Consider the following 20857-nt stretch of genomic DNA (forward strand, 5'->3'; position numbering starts at 1 on the left):
TTGAACTTTTTAGCTACTTTTTCTCCCCACATTCCTAATATCTCTGGTTTGAAACTACAGATAATACAATCCCTAGACTAGAATTTCTTTTTTTTTTTTTTTTTCTTTTTCATTTTTATCAGTACCGGGGATCGAACTCACGACCGCCTGCTTGCAAGGCAGGTGCTTATGCCGCTGAGCTAAACCCCTAGCCCCAACCTAGACTAGAATTTCAAGGTACCTGATTTCTGAATTTCATTAAAGTCATTGTTGTATAATTTTATATAGTTGCCTAATTTCTTTTTTGTTCAAAGATTACTAGGCATTAATGAAAACAAAAACTAGATTATTAATACATAATAAACATCATTGAATGAAATATCTGGAACATATATAGACTTTAAATAGAAGAATAATTGAAAGCGTGCTAAAGTACAAAGACTAAGTATTATAAGAATATGTGTACTTATCTTTTTTATTTTTCTAGTCGAACTTCGCCATGGGTCGCTTTCCTAGTACATGTAGAAAATGTTACATGCTTGATTTTGGCTTGGCTCGGCAATTTACCAATTCCTGTGGTGACGTCAGACCAGTAAGATTTTTCATATTACTATTAAATATTTGTGAACTAATCTATTGTTTATAACATGATCCTTTAAAAAATATGTTAATTTTGTATCAGAATGGATGTTACAGGTATGGGAATGTGGGTCAGTGAAAAGAGGAATGGATATTATCGAAAAGTTGGCATATGAGTTTCATGATTACATTATAGATCAAATAATAAATTTACTATTGAAAGTTATGACTTTGGCCAGACATGATGGCACATGCCTGTAATCCCAACACTTGAGAGGCTGAGGCTGGAAGAGGATCATTGTGAGTTCATGTTTGAGGTCGGTCTGGTCTACAAAGTGAGCTCAAGGCCAATCTGAACTGCATAGTGAAATCCTGTCTCAATAAGAAAAATAGAACAAAACAAAACAAAGACAATTGCAGCTTTGCTTGGTGCGATGGTGCACACCTGTAATACCAGCACACAGGAGGTGGAGCCAGGAAGATCACCCCTGAGTTGAGGCCAGCCTAGGTTACATAGTGAGTTCAAGACCAGCCTGAACTACATAGCAAAACCTTGCCTGAAAGAAAAAAAGGAAAAAAAGAAAGAAGAAAAGAGAAAGACAGTAAGCCAGACGTACCTGTGGGAGGCTGAGAGACAAGAATCATTTGAGCTCAGGATTTGTAGCCCAGTGTAGGCAGTTCAGCTGGAGCAATCCTGGCCATGTAGCACCAGGAAGACATATTTGGAGTCTGTGTAGATATATAGCTTCCTGCCTTTTCCTAATATCAATGTCCAAGAAGAGCTATAAGCTCTGCTCTTTGAGCAGAGAGGTCTCTGGTGGAAGCTGGCCTCAGTGAACTGACAACTTCATAACCACCCTTTTGATGTCCTTCAAGCTGCTTTCATCATTGAACCAGACCTCCTCGGAGTCTTAGAGGAACAGGTCACTGATGTCCTGCCTCCTTGCATAGGTCTAGGAGATCACTTTTTCACAGGGGTAGCTAACTTTTGAGCCTGTAGGCATCAAAAAGACAGAATTAAAAGCTGACCACTCTGGTCCACAAAGTGAGCTGAAGACCAGCCTGAATTGCATAGTAAGACCCTGTCTCAAAAAGACAAAAAAAAAAAAAAGTAGTGCAAGTTTTTGTAATAATCTCAGAGGTTTCTAAGATCATGGCTTGATGCCTGGCAAGTCATTCTCCTGTTAGCTATGAGTAAACTTTGGTCTCAAGAATCACTTTCAGTTAATAGCTGTGACCTGATGGGAGTCTGAACTTGTAGTTTCTGACTTCTGTTAGCATTTCTGTATCTGCTATTGCCCTCAGGCAGGTTGCCATCCAGCAGCCACTCCATCTAAATTTTTGAAAAGTAGGCCACTGAGCAGAGTACTTATCCTACCCTTTGTTCAACTCGCTCAAAACAGTGCATCTCTCTGTCCTTCTGTCTGTCTGTCTGTCTGTCTCTCTCTCTGTGAGACAGGACCTTGCTATGTAGTTCATATGTACCCCAGGCTGACCTCAAACTCATGCTATCCTGCCTGAGCCTCCCAGGTGCTGGGATTATGGGTGTGTATCACCATGTCCAGCACTCTTTTCTGATATATAGAGGAGAAAGAGTATTCCATGGTATTTTATTATGCCATAAAGCAGGTCTGCCTGTTGGCTAATTAGGTTAAGACCTGGGGTAGTCCAAACAGGAAAAATCCATTTTAGCCTTTGTTAAAATTTGAGAACTCCCAATTTTGCTAGTAAATCTCTTCCTAGCAAGGGAGTAGGACACTAGGACATTTAGAAACTCATGGTTAGGGGCTGGGGATTTAGCTCAGCGGCATAAGTACCTGCCTTGCAAGCAGGTGGTCTTGAGTTCGATCCCCGGTACCGATAAAAAAGAAAAAGACAAAAAAAAAAAAAAAAAAAGAAACTCATGGTTATGCATTTGACCTTTTAAGTAACATATCAGAATAGAAGTAGATAATCTCTACCTAGGGGTCCCCTCAACCCCAAATACGGGAGGGTTTTCCAGAGAAGGAAGTCAAAGCTGAATGGAATTATTGAATTAGCTTACCCATGGTATCCAGTGTTACCCTTCCCTATAGGAGATGGTAATATCTGCAGACGGGAATTATCAGTTCCTTTGGATCTTTTAGTCATCAGCGCAGGAAACAAGGGTTTTGACTGGCCTGGCCCCTCTCTGGGAGCAGGGACAGTTAATCCCTGATAGGGTGGGGGATTATTGCTGCCTTACAGTCAAAGGAAGCCCAAGGCAGTGGCTTGGTTTACATGAAAAATAATCTCCTAGCCATCCAGTAGCTATTTCTTGCTACTTTTTGGTTTGTATTGAACCCAAACCATATTGCGATAGTAGATGGGGTCAAACCAAATCAGCTGGGTCAAACCTTCCCCTTGATCTAGGATATGGCCTGGGGTAAAGTCAGTGGATCTGTGAACATGGTTTATTTAGTTTCCCGTGGCTCATCTTGGAGCCAATAGAGAGTGACATCTAGGTCTCATTTCTTAAGATGCCATTTCATGCAAAAGGAGACTCCTTTTGAGTCCACAAAGCATCCCTTGTGAGACTCAAGTATTCATGAGACAGATATCTCTGTCCAAAGCTAGGATGATACTGGCATCTTTCATAGAAACATGGAAGAAAGCCTTGCTGAAGGCTTTTTATCTACAGAGCCCATTAACTCCTTAGGAAGAGAGATATTGAGCCTGTTGATGGCTCTATATAGCTCTTCTAAACTCCCAGGAGATCAGGGTGAAGTTCCTCCCTACCAGGACTCCTGTAGCCATGTTGAACTACTTGATGGCTCTGTGTAAGCATATTAGAACCAGTTGGGAAACAGTATCTCTCATATTTAGCCCAGTAGTAAAACACTGGTGCTTTGTTTAAGGCAACAGAGTCAGAATCTTCCCCCTTTTTGAAACCTAAAAACGTTTAAGAACAAGGATGGCTCTATTTTGTATACTGTTAAGTCATGTGAGTTAAGTTGTACTGGAATTTTAGAAGAGACAAAGAGATATATCTCAATTTAAAAGAAAAGAGGAAAGAAGCGCATATGTTGTCTAAATCAGAGGCTTAGCTCCTATCTACAAGGGTGAGATTTTCTGGTGATCACGACGTTACTTGAAGTCAAATATAGTGAAACCCACATAGCTGATTAAAAACAGGCAGCCAATGTGAAAAGACTAGATAGATAGTGGCCAGTCCTGTGATGAGACATGATGGTGACCATGACTAAGGTAGCACCATGAAAAAGAAATGGCCATCCAGGGGAGAAGTGCAGATGAGACTTTGAACTCACAAAGGAGTAAACTAGGGTAGGCAGAGACCAAGCTAATTTCCCAAAAGACTAGCAAAATATCACAGAAAACTCAAAATATGAGGACAAAAGGGCATAATAACAGCCTCAGTGGCTACTTAACTCATGCCCTTAGAGTGACCACAAATGAAAAAAAGAAAAAGGAAAATAAACTTGAGGCAGGTCTGTAGACCTCTTACTGGCCAATAGAAAAGAAAAAAAAAAAACACACACACACACACACAGAGACCATCCCACTTGCTGGTACACATCAGGAAGGTTTTTCCTGGCACCATGAGAAAAGTTTCATAAGCTAGGACAGAGACTGAGAAAGAAGAAAAAACTTCATAGCATTTTAGAGAGAAACAACAATAATGTGCCCAAAGGGCTTTACCTGCTGCTTCTGCCTGGCTAAGCCAAATATGTTAGCAGGTTTTGAGGTGCTGGAGCCTCTTCCTGGAGGTGATTGTTCTGAACAAAGATTGGTCAAGACAGGTGCAAATAGTAGCAAAGTTTTTGTTTTGTTTTGTTTTGTTTTTTAAAGGAAGGAAAAGAAACAGGCCACACAGAGTGAGTTTAGGCCAAATGAAAGTAAGAAAAGAAGTACACACTAGAGAGTAAGGGCGATCCATCATGCAGTAACACTGGCTATTTTTTAAGTTCTTTGTGTATTTTTATATTAATCCTCTATCAGAAAATAGCTAGTTAATAAAGCTCTCCTCCCACTTTGTAGGTTGTTTCTTCCCTCTCTTGTTTCTCTTGCTATGCAGAAGCTTTTTTTATCTTCCAAGTGTTTCTGTTTTGATGTTTAGACCTTTGATCCATTTTGATATTATTTTAGTACATAGTGCGACACATGGGTACAGCTTCAATCTTTTGCACATAGCTAGTTTTCACAGCACCATTTGCTAAACAGGCTGTCTTTCCTTCAGTGTGTTTTGACTCATTTGTTGAAGATCAGGTGACTGAAAGTGTCTGGGGATGTTTCTGCGTGCTCTGTTGTATTCCATTGATCCACATGTCTGTTTTTGTTCCAGTACCATGCTGTTTTTATCACTTGCGGTTTTGTGGTATAACTTAGAGTTAGGTATTGTGATGCCCCTGCTTTTTTTCTTTTCTTTTTTTTTTTTGAGACAGGTCTTGAAATGCAGTTCAGGTTGGCCTTGAACTCACTACGTAGCCTAGGCTGACCTTGAACTTGCAGCAATCTTTCTGCCTCGGCCTCTCAGCTGGGATTACATGTGTATGCCGCAAGATTGTGTTGCTGTTCTGGGGCTTTTCTGGTTCCATACACATTTTAGAACTTTTTTTTTATATTTCTGTGATGAATGCTATTAGTATTTTGATTGAAATTGAGTTAAATCTTATGTTATAGTATATGACCAAAATGATTCTGCTAAGTAAGGATTTTCAACCAAGCAAATCCTTTACCATAGAGCTACACTACGAGTCTAGGATTAGTGAAATAACATTTATGATAACCTTTTTCTGATGCAGATGTAGCATGTGTTAATTGGGGGAAATTTGAAATTACTGAGAAAAGCCCAAAAGTCTACTAATGAAAATAATCGGCTATGATCATTTTTAAGTTTGTCAGTTTTCATACTGTGGCTCTGCTGGCTCTTCAGGTACTGACTTGATCCCTACGCAACAACAAAATGAAAACAACATATAATTTTAAACTGAAAAACCTTAATTGATGCCTAGCTTTATCATCTGCTGAGGAAGTCTTCCAATAAGATACTTACCTCTCAGAGGCTGTATGTTTATAAAATGAGCAAGACAGAGACTTTGCTCTCACACAGTTTATATCCTGTGAAATAAAAGACAAATTTAGAATATAAAAAATAAAAAAATTTTAAAAGAAAAATAAATTTAGAATATAAGCAAACAGTTGGTAAGGTAAAATGTAAATAAAATAGAGTTTGCGTAGTAAAAGATGTTACTATGGGAGAGTATAAAACAGCGGACTGGCATTGCAATGTTTTAGATTAGGGTGATTAAGGAATATTTCTCTGAGGAGGTGACATATGAGCAGAGGCCTTGATAAGGGCTTGCTAGCCAGCAATATATGCAGATGATGGCATCTGAAGAGTAGCACATGCTGTCCTGAGGTAGAAAGAAAATGTGTGGCAGGTAAAATCACAGTATATCTATTGTGTAAGGTGTCAAACCATGGTAAGTCTTGTTTGGACTTTATTCACAGTTGCACTCTCCAAGTGTTAGAATCATGTATTACTCATCTTCGGCTTTATTCTCAGTATCAGGGACATTCAGTCACTTCAGTTGTGAATATTATGAGTTATATTTATAATATATAAGGTATAAGTTGCCACCACCTTTAAATTGTTTGAATAAAATAGCTAAGATATAAAAAGGTTTATTTATAGTGTTTTAGTGTTTCTTTATAGTCTTTTTAATATATTTGTATCCAACCCTGAATGTTAATGTGTATACTATGATAAAATGTATAAACTAAGAAAGCACTGAATGTCTTCAGTCGTGTATTGGTCCTGAATGCTACCTTTTGGGTAGGGTGCTGGAGAGCCGTGCACATACTGGGAAGTGCTCCACCACCAAACCCTAAACCACCACCTGCCTCAGCCCAGTGGCAACTTTTTAAAAAAATATATAAATAGAAAAAAAAGGACAAAAATAAAATTAACAAAACTTTTATCACATATTTTAGGGCTCTGGCTTAAAGATATTCTTTTTCTATAATTTCATAATAGAAATTAAATAGTTTTCTAGTATGACAATAATAAATACATTTTTCCCATTTACTTTGTGGACTGATCTATTGCTGTTTGTTTTATATTCTTGTTTGGCTTTGTTTTAGCCTCGAGCTGTGGCAGGCTTTCGAGGGACGGTTCGCTATGCATCAGTTAATGCCCACAGAAACAGAGTAAGTATGTGACCATATCTATTTAAGTGTACTTACAGTTTCAGTCACACTGCCTTCTTCACATTACTGATGTTCCTTATTTAACAACCAACCTGGTTAACAACTGTTTGATTGCCAACTTGCCACTAAGAGTTGTGTTTCTTTTTTTTTCTTTTTGTCACAATATACCTTGTTTATACAGTACTGATTTTTGCTGATTATACTGTACAGTACAGTACTATAATTTTATGTTCTATTATACATCACAGTACTGTATGTAAAAGTTACGTAAATAAACCAGTCATCAAGTTAGGTTATTCCTTTGACCATTTCATTGCTCTAAATACTGTAATGTACACTCTGTATTATGTGGAATTCCTCATTTAGAGACCAATTCCATCAGTGACCTAGCTCAGGATTATAACTCCGTTGTTAAATGAGGAGTGTTTTCTGTACATGGGGTGGTAATGGCTACTGAGCAGAGCCTTTCTTGAATAGTTACAAAGTTCCTATTTTGGGCTGGCATTGATGTTGAAAGAGTTAATACTAATGCATGGTAAGAGGTATATTAGGTAACAGATATGTGCAATTGCTTTGAAAATAGAATTTGATTTGCTGAAAAAGATAATAGCCAAATATATTTATGTTTATAAAGAATGTGTATTATAACGAACTAAAGAAACTTAGTCCTCCCAGATTTAAAGACCCAATCCAAAAATGGGCATCTGAGATAAATACACACTTCTCAGATGAAAAAATATAAACAACAAATAAATACTTAAAAAAATGTTCAAATCATTAGTCATTCAGGAGATGCAAATTAAAACAACGAGATTCCATCTCACCCCGGAAAGAATGCCTATTCTCAAGAAATCATCCAGTATCAAATGTTGTCGAGGCTGTTGGGAGAAAGGAACCCTTCTCCACTGTTGATGGGACACAGACTGGTGCAACCACTATGGAGATCAGTGTGGAGATTTCTACAAAAACTAGGTTTGGAGGTTCCATTTAACCCACCTATACCCCTTCTGGGGATCTTCCCAAAAGAATTAAAAACATAATACCACAGTGATATATGTGCACCTATAGCACAGTTTATAATAGCCAGATCTTAGAAACAACCTAAATATCCACTGACTGAGGAATGGATAAAAAAAGATGTATTTTTCTACAGTGGAGTAACTCAGTCATAAAGAAGGATAAAATGGAGTTTTTTTTTATAGGTAGATGGATGCAACTTGAGAACATACTCATTAATGAAATAAATAAGTAAAATGTGTAAATATTGTAAATTAATAGTTAAATATTGTGAATTTATAGTGAAATAAATAAGTAAAATGTATAAATATTATATTATTGATGTGACAAACTGAAAGAAAAAACATATATATATATATATATATATGAATAGTTAAGATAGTTATAGTACTGACTTTTCTGAGTTCGCTGAAGAGGAAGATTTGTACTGAAATTGTTTGGACAATTGAATGCGGGTGTCTTGTACTCTGGGTGAGTGATCTGGGGATGACACTGTACAACATCGGTACCATTGTTGCCCCCGGACTGATGTGTTTTGAAATTTTGTTGTAGTTTTTTTTCTTTTTTTTAATCCGTGAATAAAATGGACTTGAAAAAAATTTTTTTTAACTATCAAAAAATAAAGAATGCGTGTCTTAGGTGTATGTATTAACAAAATTTTTTTGAAAGAGAATCTCACGTTTGCTTCTGTCATCACTGCAGAAAACGGCAACTAGAAGCATTTGAAGCTAATTTCTGGGTATGGCTTCCATACCATACAGATGTAATTCCCAAATCTAAATAAGGACAAGGCCATGGCAGCAAATTCTCAGAGCAAAAATTTTTTTAACTGCTTTGTCCTCTTGATAGCAGTTAAAATTTATGGAAAATACTGCTGCGCTATGAGTAACTGAGGTTACAGGCATGTGCCACCAAACCTAATTGTAGCTTCCCTTTCTTCTTAATGAATTTGTTGATTAATATATTGTTTATTGTACTATTTTGGATATTGCTAGGTTTTAAGGTATTCTTTAAGTCAAGTTGATTTTATATATATATATATATATATATATATATATATATGTATTTTTTCTGCCATATAGATTGTTGTATACCTGTGCAGATATATAGATTGGTTTTCCAGATAAATTTTAGAGGAAATATGTTCAAACTATTAAGGCTAGTGAGATGAAACAAAATGATTAGGTCTTAATGCAGTATGCATTGAAGAACTGGGAATGTAATGTGTCTGAATTCTGTTTCGTTTATGAAGGAAATGGGAAGACATGATGACCTTTGGTCTCTATTCTACATGTTGGTGGAATTTGTGGTTGGTCAGCTACCTTGGAGGAAAATAAAGGACAAGGTAATTTTGGAAACAATTGTCAATTTTGGTATGGGAAAGATAGAATTTTTTCCTTACTATTTTTCTTAAAAATATATTTATTAAATACTATAGTGTATTTTGTTTTTAGACATTATATAATTCTCCATTAATTGTATGGATTTTGCTTTTATGTATAAATTAAAACTTTTGTTTTTCTTTTTTGAGATAGAACCTTGCTTTGTAGTTCAGGCCGACCCTGAACTCTCTATGTAATCCAGGCTGGCCTCAAAAACCTGGTGCTCTTCTTCTCATTTTCCTGAATGCAGGGATTATAGGTGTTCACTACCATGCCTAGCTAAATATTCAGTTATTAAAAGAAAATATGATGTATATATGACTTAAAATCTATAAGCACTGTCATTGTATGCAAATGCATATATTTTTCTGTGAGTGAACGAACACTAGAGAGCTAATTAATGTTGCAACTTTTCTGTGTACATGAAGAATAGATACTGATTTATAAGTGTCGTCATTTCTTATGATTCAGCTGTCCTCCCTAGTTTTGGGGGGTGCTGATGTCATGGGGTAGGGGTAGGCTGGAGCCTTAACCAGGAGCTTAACAGCCTCACACTATGTGAAGTTCGTGCTCTGCCATTGAACTGTACCCAGCCCCTCTTGTGTTCATAACTTCACCGGTTCTCTCTTTTTGCAAGACAAGTGAGTTTTTCATTTTTTATTGTTACAGTGTATTGTTTGATTTGAAAACTGTAAACAAATGTTGATAAAGAAAAGTAAACAAAGTCAGCCATGGTGGCACACATCTGTAATCCCAAGCACTCAAGAGGCTGAGGCAGGAGGTTCACTGTGAGTTTGAGGCCAACCTGGGCTATATAGCAAAACCCTGTTGCAAAAAAAAAAAAAAAAAAAAAAAAAAAAGTAAATCAGATTCAAGATAAACTTCTTCGGCGGGGTTGTATGAGAGATTGAACCTAAGGCCATTACTTTACACTGAGCTACATCTCCAGCAACCCCTGGGTTTGGTTTTGTTTTGTTTTGTTTTGTTTTGTTTTGTTTTGTTTTGTTTTGTGAGACAGAGTCTCACTAAGTTGCTGAGATGCCCAGGCTGGGCAAAAACAGGTGGTTCCCCTGCCTCAGCCTCTCAGAGTGCTTAGATTACAAATGTGAGTCACCATCCCCAGCCCAACATAAACTCATTTGGGAATTATTAGTTCACTGATGCAAAGCTCTAGTTTTGCTCCCGTTCAACTACTGTGCATTAAACTATTAGTGTGAACTTTGTTCTGGTTTTATACTTTCTTTTTCTCTTTTACTATCTTGCTTTATACTTAATTACCCACTACATCATTGCTTGGTCCATTCCCTTGAGACTGTTATGCAAGGGCTTTTAATGAGTAGCTGCCAAAAAAATTGACTTTGGCTCTTTTCTTTTTACTTTTCAGGAGCAAGTAGGCTCCATTAAGGAGAGATATGACCACAGGCTCATGTTGAAGCATCTCCCTCCAGAATTCAGCATCTTTCTGGACCATATCTCCTCTCTGGATTATTTTACAAAACCGGACTACCAGGTAACCATCTCTGGAATCTGTGGTGCATTCTCTTTTCTGCTCTCTCCCTTCACTTACTGGGGAGTGTCATGAGTGAGGATGAGAGGTCCCTACAATAACACTGTCTTAGTACAGTCTGAGAAGTGTAGTAAATTGATGATGAGGGAGAAACAGATTTTTCTAATTACCTTTATTAGAGTTTTAGTTTTATTCAGTAAAAAACAGATCATACTGTTTCTGGTTTGATTCACCTTGCATACAGAACTGATGTTTGAAGTTATGTAAATTCCATGCTAATGTGTTGACCTGAAGGAAATGTCCCACTAAGGTAATGTATCTAAAGGCTCCATGCCACATGTTAATATGCTATGAGACAGCAGTCAGTGAAGATTATTGGTTTTGTCTTTGAAAATTGAGTTGTTTCCTTAGAACCATGGTGGCGACCCTGTGGCAATCATGTTGCAGTCATTGTCTGTTATCCCTGAAATCTCTAAAAGATTCGACATCACTGCTAGACCACTGGTTAATGAAGCCTTTAAAGGCTCAACTAGGTTTACTACAGATCACATCCTCAACTCCAGCATCCTATATTTCTGAAGATTCTGTTTCTCATAGGGAGAACTTGGTTCAGGCTTACGTAGTCGGTACCACTGAAAACATAAATGAAGCCACACATAGATTAATAATATATATTAGTGTATTATTTCTATCTTTGAAGGGCAACACATAGGCTTTGCTACTTTTTAATGAAAATTTTGAGTTCTAATATCCAGCGAAAAAACTGAGAGTATCTGTATCACAATGAATTTATTTGTATATAGTAATTATTTCTCTGGGAAATCACAGCCTTTGTGTAAGATGTAAACAGAATATAAAGCAGAGAGCAACATACAACCTTGGATCCTTACAAACTTTAAATGAATGAGCTTGTCTTCTTTCTCATATGGCCATTTGCATTATGGACTGTGTACACAGTATCACAGATTGAGAAAACACATTGTGCTTGAGGTCTTTTGAGCTATGTTCTTCCATTTACATTTTGTACCTGTTTTCTGAAACGTAGACAATTTGCAGTACATGTAATAAAATAATGATATGACATCTATAAAGATGGTTCCAAGAGGAGCTAGAAAGTTCCCAATTTTCCTACTTGAACTTAATAACTTCTGTTGACAAAGTCTGCTTTGTTTAGGGTTAATAGAAAGTTTAGGGTTTTGATCATGTTCTAAGACCAAAAATATATATATATTGCAATATGTGTGTGTGTGTGTGTGTGTGTGTACACACATACACACATTCAGTCAAAAGTATCAGAGTCAGTTTTTACTTTAAATATGTATGTTTTACAAATTTAAAAAGTTACGGTCACTTGCTATGGATCATCATTGTCTTACCAAGTCACAGATTGTGTAGATATAGGGTAAATAGCTATGTAGTTTGTTTTCTAACAGAAATCTTTTGTATATGTTCAATTAGAGTAAAGGCTTAGATTTGATTTCTTTTGTTTGTTTTAAGATAGGGCCTTGTTATTCAGTTCAAGGTGGCTTTGAACTCACTATTTAAGTCCACACTGACCTCTAATTCATAGAAATCCTCCTGGGCTGGGGATTTAGCTCAGCGGCATAAGCACCTGCCTTGCAAGTGGCGGAGTCATGAGTTCGAACCCTGGTACCGATTTAAAAAAAAAAACGGGATTGTTGCACAGTAATCCTTCTGCCTCAGCCTCCTGAGTGCTGGAATTATAGGCTTGCACCACTACACCAGGATGAGACTTGATTTGTAAACATACTGTATCATTTTGGAAAATTACATCATTTATTAATATTTAATATTTATATCCAAGAATGTCTTCGTAAACAAACAAGTATATCATATTTTTTTATTCTGTACTACCTGACGTATAAATTTCATCTAGTTTTAGATTGTTTGTTGAATCTTGCTTTGGGCTTCTTTTAGTCCCATACTCAGGAAATGTAAGAAAAATTAAATGTATAAATAATACTTTCTTTTCTGTGTCTCTCTCTCTCTCCATGTGTGTATGTGTGTTTTGAGACAGGGTCTCATGTAGTTCATGGTTCAACACACTGTATCCTAGAATTGCTGTAATATTTCATAATTAATATAAACAATACCTATAAACAATATAAGGTAGCGTGCTTTAATCTTGGTTCTAACTCTAATGTTTTCACATATAGTTTAACTGGTAGAAAACAGTATTTATGGCCACGTATGGTGTTGTATGCCTATAATTCCAGCTTCTAAGTAGGTGAGGCAGGAGTACTGCCATGAATTCAAGGCCAGCCTAAACTGCATGGTAAGATGTTGTCTCAAAACACAAAACAAAAAACTTTATTTTTGAGGCAGGATCCCACTAAGCTGCCCACTCTGGGCTCACTTGCAGTCTTCTTGTGTCAGCCTCCCAGAGTGCTGGAGTTACCCACATGTAGCACCGTGCCTGGCTTAAAATGTAGTTAAAAAAAATTCTAGGCTAACATTTTCAGAAATGTTAATAATGATAAAAAAAAACCTTCAATCTTATTGTGGCCATCTTGTAGTTAAAGTAAGTGCTTTTTGGTGAGTATGGTCGTGCACAGCTGTAATGCCTGCACTTGAGAGGCTGAGGTGGAAGCATCACTGTGAGTTCATAGCCTGGACTATAGTGAGTTCAAGGCCATCCTGAACTATGTGAGGCCCAGTCTCATAAAACCAAAAACTGACCAATATATAAATCACTTTATAAAATCAATATATAAAAATGTTTTGTGAAAAGAAAATATTTCTGAGGGATGTCTGCTTCTTGAGTTTCATGGAAATGATACTGTTACCAATGAATGGAAAACTAAGATTCAGCATTGATCCAGGCAAAAGAACCTTGAAGCTGTCACATGTTACTTTCATGATAATGGCACACAGTAATGTCGATAATCCTGGGTATTATTACACTCAATTTACAGAATCTTAGTTTAGATATGTTGCCTAAGACTACAAACCAGTAGTGCCCCAACTAATGTTTACGCTCATTTCTGACTCACTTAGAAAGACCTAAGCTCTTTCTAGTTTCCATGTGGCCTGATAACCATAAACATAATAGGTACCATATTTACTAGTGTGACTGGTTAATGAATGTGAAGTAAAAAAATAATTATGAGTAATTGTCAATAATTAATAGGATCACATGATTCTAAGGAGATAAGTAAAGACATACTTTTACAAGAATGTTCAGGTAATGTTAGACATTGTGTTCATCAGTTTTCTGTCTCAATAACTGGTACCTAGGATGATCAGTTTATAAGTGAAGTTTGGCGCACAGTTGTGGAGGTTTCGGTCTGTGACCGATGGGCCCTGTTGCTCTGGGCCTGTGACAGCACATTATAGTGGGGATGCGTGGCAGAACAACGGTTCACTTTCTGACCAGGAAGCAGAAAGACAGGCAGTAACCAGGGTCCCAAGTCTCTTCAGAGCTGCCCTAAAACTCTCATCATGCTCGTCTCTTAAAATTTCCACCACTTCCTTATAGCACCAAGTGGGGATGAACAGTTATCATTTGGGCCTTTAGGGGGGCGTTCCAAATCTAAACCATAGCAAGCATCGTCCAGTGAACTGAAAGGACTAATGAAATCCATAGACACACTGTGGGTGAGCCCAAAAATAGCATGAGTATCAGCAGCCTACACACTTACATATGCTGCTAAAGTCAGAGGACAAAATGAACTCCAACGTCAAACAAGCTTCATCAGTCTTTTGGGGGAGGGGGCAGATTTGAACTTAGGGTCTTAACAGTACGCTATATTCCTAGCCTCCCTTTTTTAAAATTTTAAGACAGGAGCCATGTGTGATGTTATGTGCCTGTAATCCCAGCTCCTTGAGGGGCTAAGTTAAGAGGGTTGCCAGGTTGGAGCCCAGCTTGGGCAATTTAGTGAGATCAGATCTCAAAATAAAAACTAAAAAGGGCTGGGTGCATAGCTCAGGGTAGAGTGCCGCATGGTACTACAAAGGAATAAACGTAGATCTTAGTTAAATTTCAAAACAGTATCTAAGTCACCAAGTTGTTCAGACTGGGCCTGAACTTTCAACTCTCCTGCTTCCAAGGGCTGGGATTAGGAGCATGTGCCACATGAACAGTATGAAAATCAGAAAGGGTACCAGACAGGATAGGTAAATGGAGGCTAATCAACCATGTATTCCTAGTTATCAGGTTGATGGTCTTTAAATGATTAACATACTTGCATGGAAAAGTGAACAGGGATCTGATCCAAAAGTTGTTTTTAGGTAATAAAGAAGGCAGATACAGGGGTTGGGGATTTAGCTCAGCTTCATAAGCGCCTGCCTTGCAAGCAGGCAGTTGTGAGTTTGATCCCTGGTATCGATAAAAAGGAAAAAGACAAAAAAAAATATTTGTTTAAAAGAAGGCAGATACAAAATGAAAATAGAGATGCCAGCTTTGTCCTGTTTTTAGCTACTCTTTAGGCATCTGGAGGTCCAAATAAAGAAACTGTGATTTGGTTTTTTGGTTTATTTTGTTTTAACCAAAGTGGCCTTGTGTCTCTGAGTGACTCCGAAAAAAAAAAAAATACAAGTCATACTTTTGATTAGTTACAGGTTAAGGACCTGGGAATTTTTTTATCTTCTGTCCTTTTGTGATAATGTGAGATAGTTTTATCTAGTTTACTTTTGGAGATAATGTCTATGATAAGGATATCCTGGCATCTGGTTTTTGAATTTGATAAGACTGTTTGGGAGAGTAAAGTTAGGAAAGGGTACAAATCATACTTTTAATGAGTAACATGCTGAATTAAGGCCCAGGAGTGCACCTGCTGCTTGTTCCCATGATGGTGCCTGTCTTGGTTCTGTCCATCCTTTGGTTCAGTTAGCTGTGGCCTGTGATGATGGTTGTGCTTCGGTGCCCTACTGAATCCAGTGTACTTCTAGCCATTGGTTTCACTGACAGCTGCCAGTGGCTTCTCAGCAAGCTGCACTGAGGATGAATCTAATATTTCAAAGAGCAGTGCTTTTTTGTGTTACAGTGTAAATTCACCAAATGTAGCTAGCAAACTTCACCCACATTTATCCAAAGAAACAGCATCCTGGAGTTGGCTGGAAAATTAGATATGTCATACTTATTGAAAGATGGTAGTTGTCCATACTAGATGGGCAATTGAAGGGACTTTTAAGGATAATGCCATATGACCTGCTTGCTGGCTGGCTATAACTTGTATTTAATGAAAATAGCACACACTTAAAAGACCCTGTTTAAATAGGGCTTTGATGCAGCAGTGAAAATACCTCACAGTGTTGTTGATATTTTAATGAATACTCATGAGAATGATTTGTAAAATGTGAAACATCATGAAAATATAGGTAGTTTTCTATGTACATTAATGAAACTGCTTTTGTATATACTTCCTTCACTTCTCTTTTTTCTTCTATTCAGTGAACATGACCCCTACGTTAATAGAACTTACTCTCTGTTGCCCCATCTAGCTCGGTCAGGGGAGGCAGTAAGAAATTGGCCTTGCTGGGAGGCACTGGGAAGCATCAGTGCTGCCAGGTAGTTGGCTGGAAGGGAAGAGCTCTGTGCTGGAGTGCTGCCTCCACCACCTCAGCTCCTGGGACTGCTGACGAACACCTGAGTGTCTCCATAGAAAGTATGAAAACAGCTGAAGCTCCACAGCCTTGCCAAGTGTTGTCTGTATTTCATCCGTCTTGCCTGTTCCATTCTCTAGAGGATGAATACAGTGGTGTGTGCATCCCCCCTGCACCCATGGTTACCACAATCTCCCAGCATTGCAGAGAAGTCCAACACTGTGTCTTTCTTTCCCTCTGTTGCATCTGCTTATCACTGAAGTGAGACAGTTTCTTTTGTAGTAAATAATCTGTCTTTGAATAAGCCAAGCTAGCCTTGTCTTTGTGCACTTTTGGTTATGTGTTTTACTGATCTATTCACTACCACTTTTTTTTTTGTTTTTTCCTGGTACAAGGATCGAACTGACGACCTCGTACTTGCCATGCAGGCACTTAAACACCAATGAGCTAAATCCTTGGCCCTTCACTACCACTTGTTAATTGAGAATTATCAACAGGATTCTCAGTGAAGTTCTTAATTTCACATTACAAATAATTCTTATTCTTGCAAAGGCTGGACTTTGCTGATCTCTGTTCATTTTGAAGGGGCAAACTGGAGTTTCAGATGGAGGCAAATTGGATAGAGCTATTCATTGCATTTTGTGCAATTGAGAAGTGGAGCCTTTCCCCAAGGCACTTTACCTTTGTTAGATGCAGATGCCTTAATCAGTAAGTATGTTCCAGGTGCAGGAGCTAGTGTTGAGCATACATGATGAGGGACATGACCAGTTTATTTCACAGAATACATTTTGCTGGCTAAACTTTTCTGGTTATTAAAGTAATACAAGGTCATTATGAAAATTAGAAATTATCGGAAAGTAGAAAACCTAAATTACAGGGCTGAGAATTTAGCTTAGTGGCACAAGCACCTGCCTGGCAAGTGTAAGGTTTGATTCCTGGTATGAATGAATGAATGAATGGAAGGAAGGAAGGAAGGAAGGAAGGAAGGAAGGAAGGAAGGAAGGAAGGAAGGAAGGAAGCAAGGAAGGAAGGAAGCAAGGAAGGAAGGAAGGGAGAGAGAGAAAGAAAGAGAGAAAGGAAAAAGAAAACAAAGGACAAACCTAAATGACTCAGAACCTCATCACTCCAGACATAGCTCCTGATTTTTATTACCTATTTTTATATCTTGAATATTTTTAATATAGGCTCAAAAATAATTTTACTATATAACCTTTATTGTATAAACTCAGTTTACTCAAAATGGACTGTCTCTTATTCATAAAGGAGGCTGACACAAATAATCCAGTAAGTAAATAAGACATCAGCGGATCCCATAGCTGATGGCCCTGTGCTGACACATCTAGTCTTCTCCACTGTGACCATGCTCTTTCAGTGGACATTAGCCTCCTAACTGGTTCTTAGCACCTTTATCCTCATCCTTGTTTACGGCATCTGTTGTCCATTTAATAGCTAGAGAATTCTTTTAAAAGCATAAAATAGACCTATGTATAGTGCTGATTTGGATTCTAGAGTAAGGAATGTACAAAGTGACTGTGAAGACAAGATATTAACAGAGTAAGAAAATGATAGAGAATAGAACCATAATCATGAAATTGGAAATGGTGCATATGGACAGAAACACTGCAGTTATTTGTGACTTAAGATCACATCAAAAACTGAAGAGTTTGTTTGTTTGTGAGACAGGGCCTCATACCAGCACTACATGCAGGCCAAGATAAGCAGCTGGCAGTCTTATGCAGCTGGGGCATGGTGTGTTAGATACAGCGACCAAAGGTGTGAATCTGGTACTTCATTTGTTCCCATGGATTTGTGCTCGAAACACAAGTAATCTAACTTGTGCTTGATGAAGACTTGGGAAGAAATTAGCAGAAATTGTATGGAGAAACCTGCATATAGTAGTTACCGTCTTCTTTTTTTAAATTTTTGAGACAGAGTCTTGCTGTGTAGTTCAGCCTTGCTTTCAACTCACTGTGTAGCTCAGGTTGGTCTTGAACTCATGGTAATCTTCTTGCCTCAGCCTCCCAAGTGCTGGGATTACTGGTATGCATGCTACCACCTGGCAACTGTTGCCATTTTAAAAGTGTTAACAGCCAGTGTATCTGCAGTGTCTTTTGTCCCAAGCTAGGTGGAAAATTTGCTATCAGAAATAAAAAACAAAACACTGCCAAGCATCTTAACCAAGGAGTTGCAGTTTGTGCAGTCAGCTGGGATGGTCCATAAAAGCCACAAGACTTGCTTATCTAAAGAACTTAAGGCTTATTTTAGAGCTATATAGTTGGGATAACAGTTACCCTTTCAGAGCCACTGTGTTGGTCTGGATTTAACTTCCAGTATGGATCTTCGTGTCTGTTGCCCTCTGGAATTTTAGTACAGGTATAGCAGGTACAGATGGTTTTTCTGTTAAGGAGGTGTTTTGTGGTTTTTTAACCTCACTGTACTGGATTCTGCCTCTCTGCAGGTGTCATCAATTTATTGATGGTGAGGATTTTTGTTCTGCAAAGTCTTGAAATGTCCTGTTTTCAGATGTATGTCTCACATACTTTGCCCATGTTGTGTCACTGTTGATGATTCCGATTGCTGCAACTGTACTCAGCTGTTCTCTCCTGGTGATGCTCCAGCTTTGCAAGCCTTGCACAGAACTGGCTGCTGCATTCTCTACAATTTCACCAACTTTGCCTAATACTGTTGACCAAGTATTTAGATACTTCTTGTAAAGTCCTCTCTGCTGCCTTTTATGCTAAGTACATACTAAGAAAATGACACATTGACCTCCCCTCCCTGGTAAGCAGTGGTGGTTTGGCAGACTGCTGCCCTTCCAGGGGGAGAACCAGCCGCAGCTCTTGAGATCTGTGCCATGTTGGAACTTAGGACACTGGGAAGCCAAACAAACCAGCCTGCCTCCCTGCTGGGCAGAGGTGAGCCTGCTGATGCGTGGCCTGGGGTCGGATATCCCACTTCCCCTATTTCCCCCCCACTCACCTACCCATTAGTGAGAGGGAACCAGAAATCTGAGTGTCTCCTGTGAGGTTGACCATAGCAAATGGGGGGACTTCCTTCTGCCATCTCTTTCAAGGCAGATATTTTTATTCCTGTTTTGCTCTTTTCTGATTGATGGTACTGCTCAATTCAATATTCTGTTTTGATGGGTTCTATAGTGTTCTATATTTCATCTCATTTTGATACACGTGATTGAAAGAACAACTATTATAAAGATAACAAAATATACTGTGATACCTATTACTGTTATCCCGGTAACCTGCTGTGAAGTTCTGTACCAATTTCACTGTACGATCTTAGTTCGCTTTATTCTGTCTTGTTCTGTAGTATACTTTCAAAATAAAATTTAAAAAAAAAAAGAAAATGACACATTGTCCAATAATTTTGAAACAGTTGCAGATGTCACTGTCACTTTTATGTGTGTAGATTTAGAAATTCAGGTATTGTTTAATTTGCTTTTATTTAAAAATCATAAACTGTATGAAGAAGACTATGGGTTAAGTGTGATATATTTGACTACAGTTAAATCTTTCAAGTGCTTGAAATACAGTATGTTTAATTGTAAAAGAATATATAAGTGGAACCAAAGTGTAGTCCCTGTTCAGAAAATTACAACTTTTTAGAGTGGCCAGAACTTTGGAAAATAAAATAAAAAATTAAGTAATGTCAAATCACACTAAAACATCTCACATAGAAAAGTATTGTAGGGGCTGGGGATTTAGCTCAGCGGCATAAGCGCCTGCATTGCAAGCAGACAGTCGTGAGTTCGATCCCTGGTACCAATAAAAAAGGAAAAAGACCAAAAAAAAAAAAAAAAAAAAAAAAGAAAGAAAGAAAAGTATTATAACTGGGTGTGGTGCTGCACACCTGTAATCCCAGCACTTGGGAGGCTGAGGCAGGAAGATCACCATGAGTTTAAGGCTAACTTGAATTGTACAGTGAGACTTTGTTTTCAGAAGAGAGAGAGAGAGAGAGAGAGAGAGAGAGAGAGAGAGATAAGAAAGGAAAGGAAAAAAAAGACAGTTTTGTAAAGTTTTAAAAAAGACAAAAAGAAATTACATGTGTTATAAAATAAGGTAGCACACATCTATAATCCCAGGATTTAAGACACTGAGGTTTTCAGGCCAACCTGGACTACATGGCAAAACTCTGTCTCAAAAAAAATAATAATAGATTAATAACCAAGTAGGTGGCTCAAGTGAACATACACAGATAGACTTCTTTTTGCCAAACCATTTGAAAGTAGGTTAAAAATATTATAGGCTGATTCTTACCTGTAATCTCAGCACTTGGGAGGCTAAGGTAGGAGGATTACCACAAGTTTGAGACCAGCTTGAGATACATAGTTTAAGGCCAGCCTATACTACATTGTGAGACCCTCTCTCAAAGGAAAAAGAAGCCTTCATTATTTGTCTTCCAAAAATAGAAACATTCTCCTGTACAGCTACAAAACAGTCCTGTACACAATTTAGGAATATCAGTATTAATTCAACCTCGTGATCTTTGTGCAGTCCTTATTCACATTTTCCTCTTTTAGAAGAAAATCAATACTATAACTTTTAAATGTGTGTGAGGTGCCTTTTCTTATAGAAGAAAATGACTGTGTTTATTGTTTGCTTACTCTGCTTTTTTTTACCTTTGC

The 20857-nt window shown here is 37.8% G+C and overlaps 1 protein-coding gene and 1 pseudogene across 6 annotated transcripts in view; both read left to right on the plus strand.

Annotated features, from left to right (window-relative positions):
• The window catches only part of Ttbk2 (tau tubulin kinase 2), a 160109-nt gene that overhangs the window by 107272 nt on the left and 31980 nt on the right, over positions 1-20857 (plus strand). For all 6 annotated transcript variants that reach the window (XM_003475448.5, XM_063249552.1, XM_023567543.2 and 3 more), the window contains 4 exons: positions 467-571; positions 6682-6747; positions 9017-9109; positions 10531-10656. In XM_003475448.5, coding sequence (XP_003475496.2) covers positions 467-571; positions 6682-6747; positions 9017-9109; positions 10531-10656 — 390 coding nt within the window. The remainder of the gene's footprint in view (positions 1-466; positions 572-6681; positions 6748-9016; positions 9110-10530; positions 10657-20857) is intronic.
• LOC134476204 (cytochrome c oxidase assembly protein COX18, mitochondrial-like) lies at positions 10663-20857 on the plus strand (annotated as a pseudogene).

This window comes from Cavia porcellus, unplaced genomic scaffold, assembly GCF_034190915.1.
Source record: "Cavia porcellus strain 051 isolate PalLab524CR breed Dunkin Hartley unplaced genomic scaffold, mCavPor4.1 scaffold_6, whole genome shotgun sequence".
Lineage (NCBI taxonomy): Eukaryota > Metazoa > Chordata > Mammalia > Rodentia > Caviidae > Cavia > Cavia porcellus.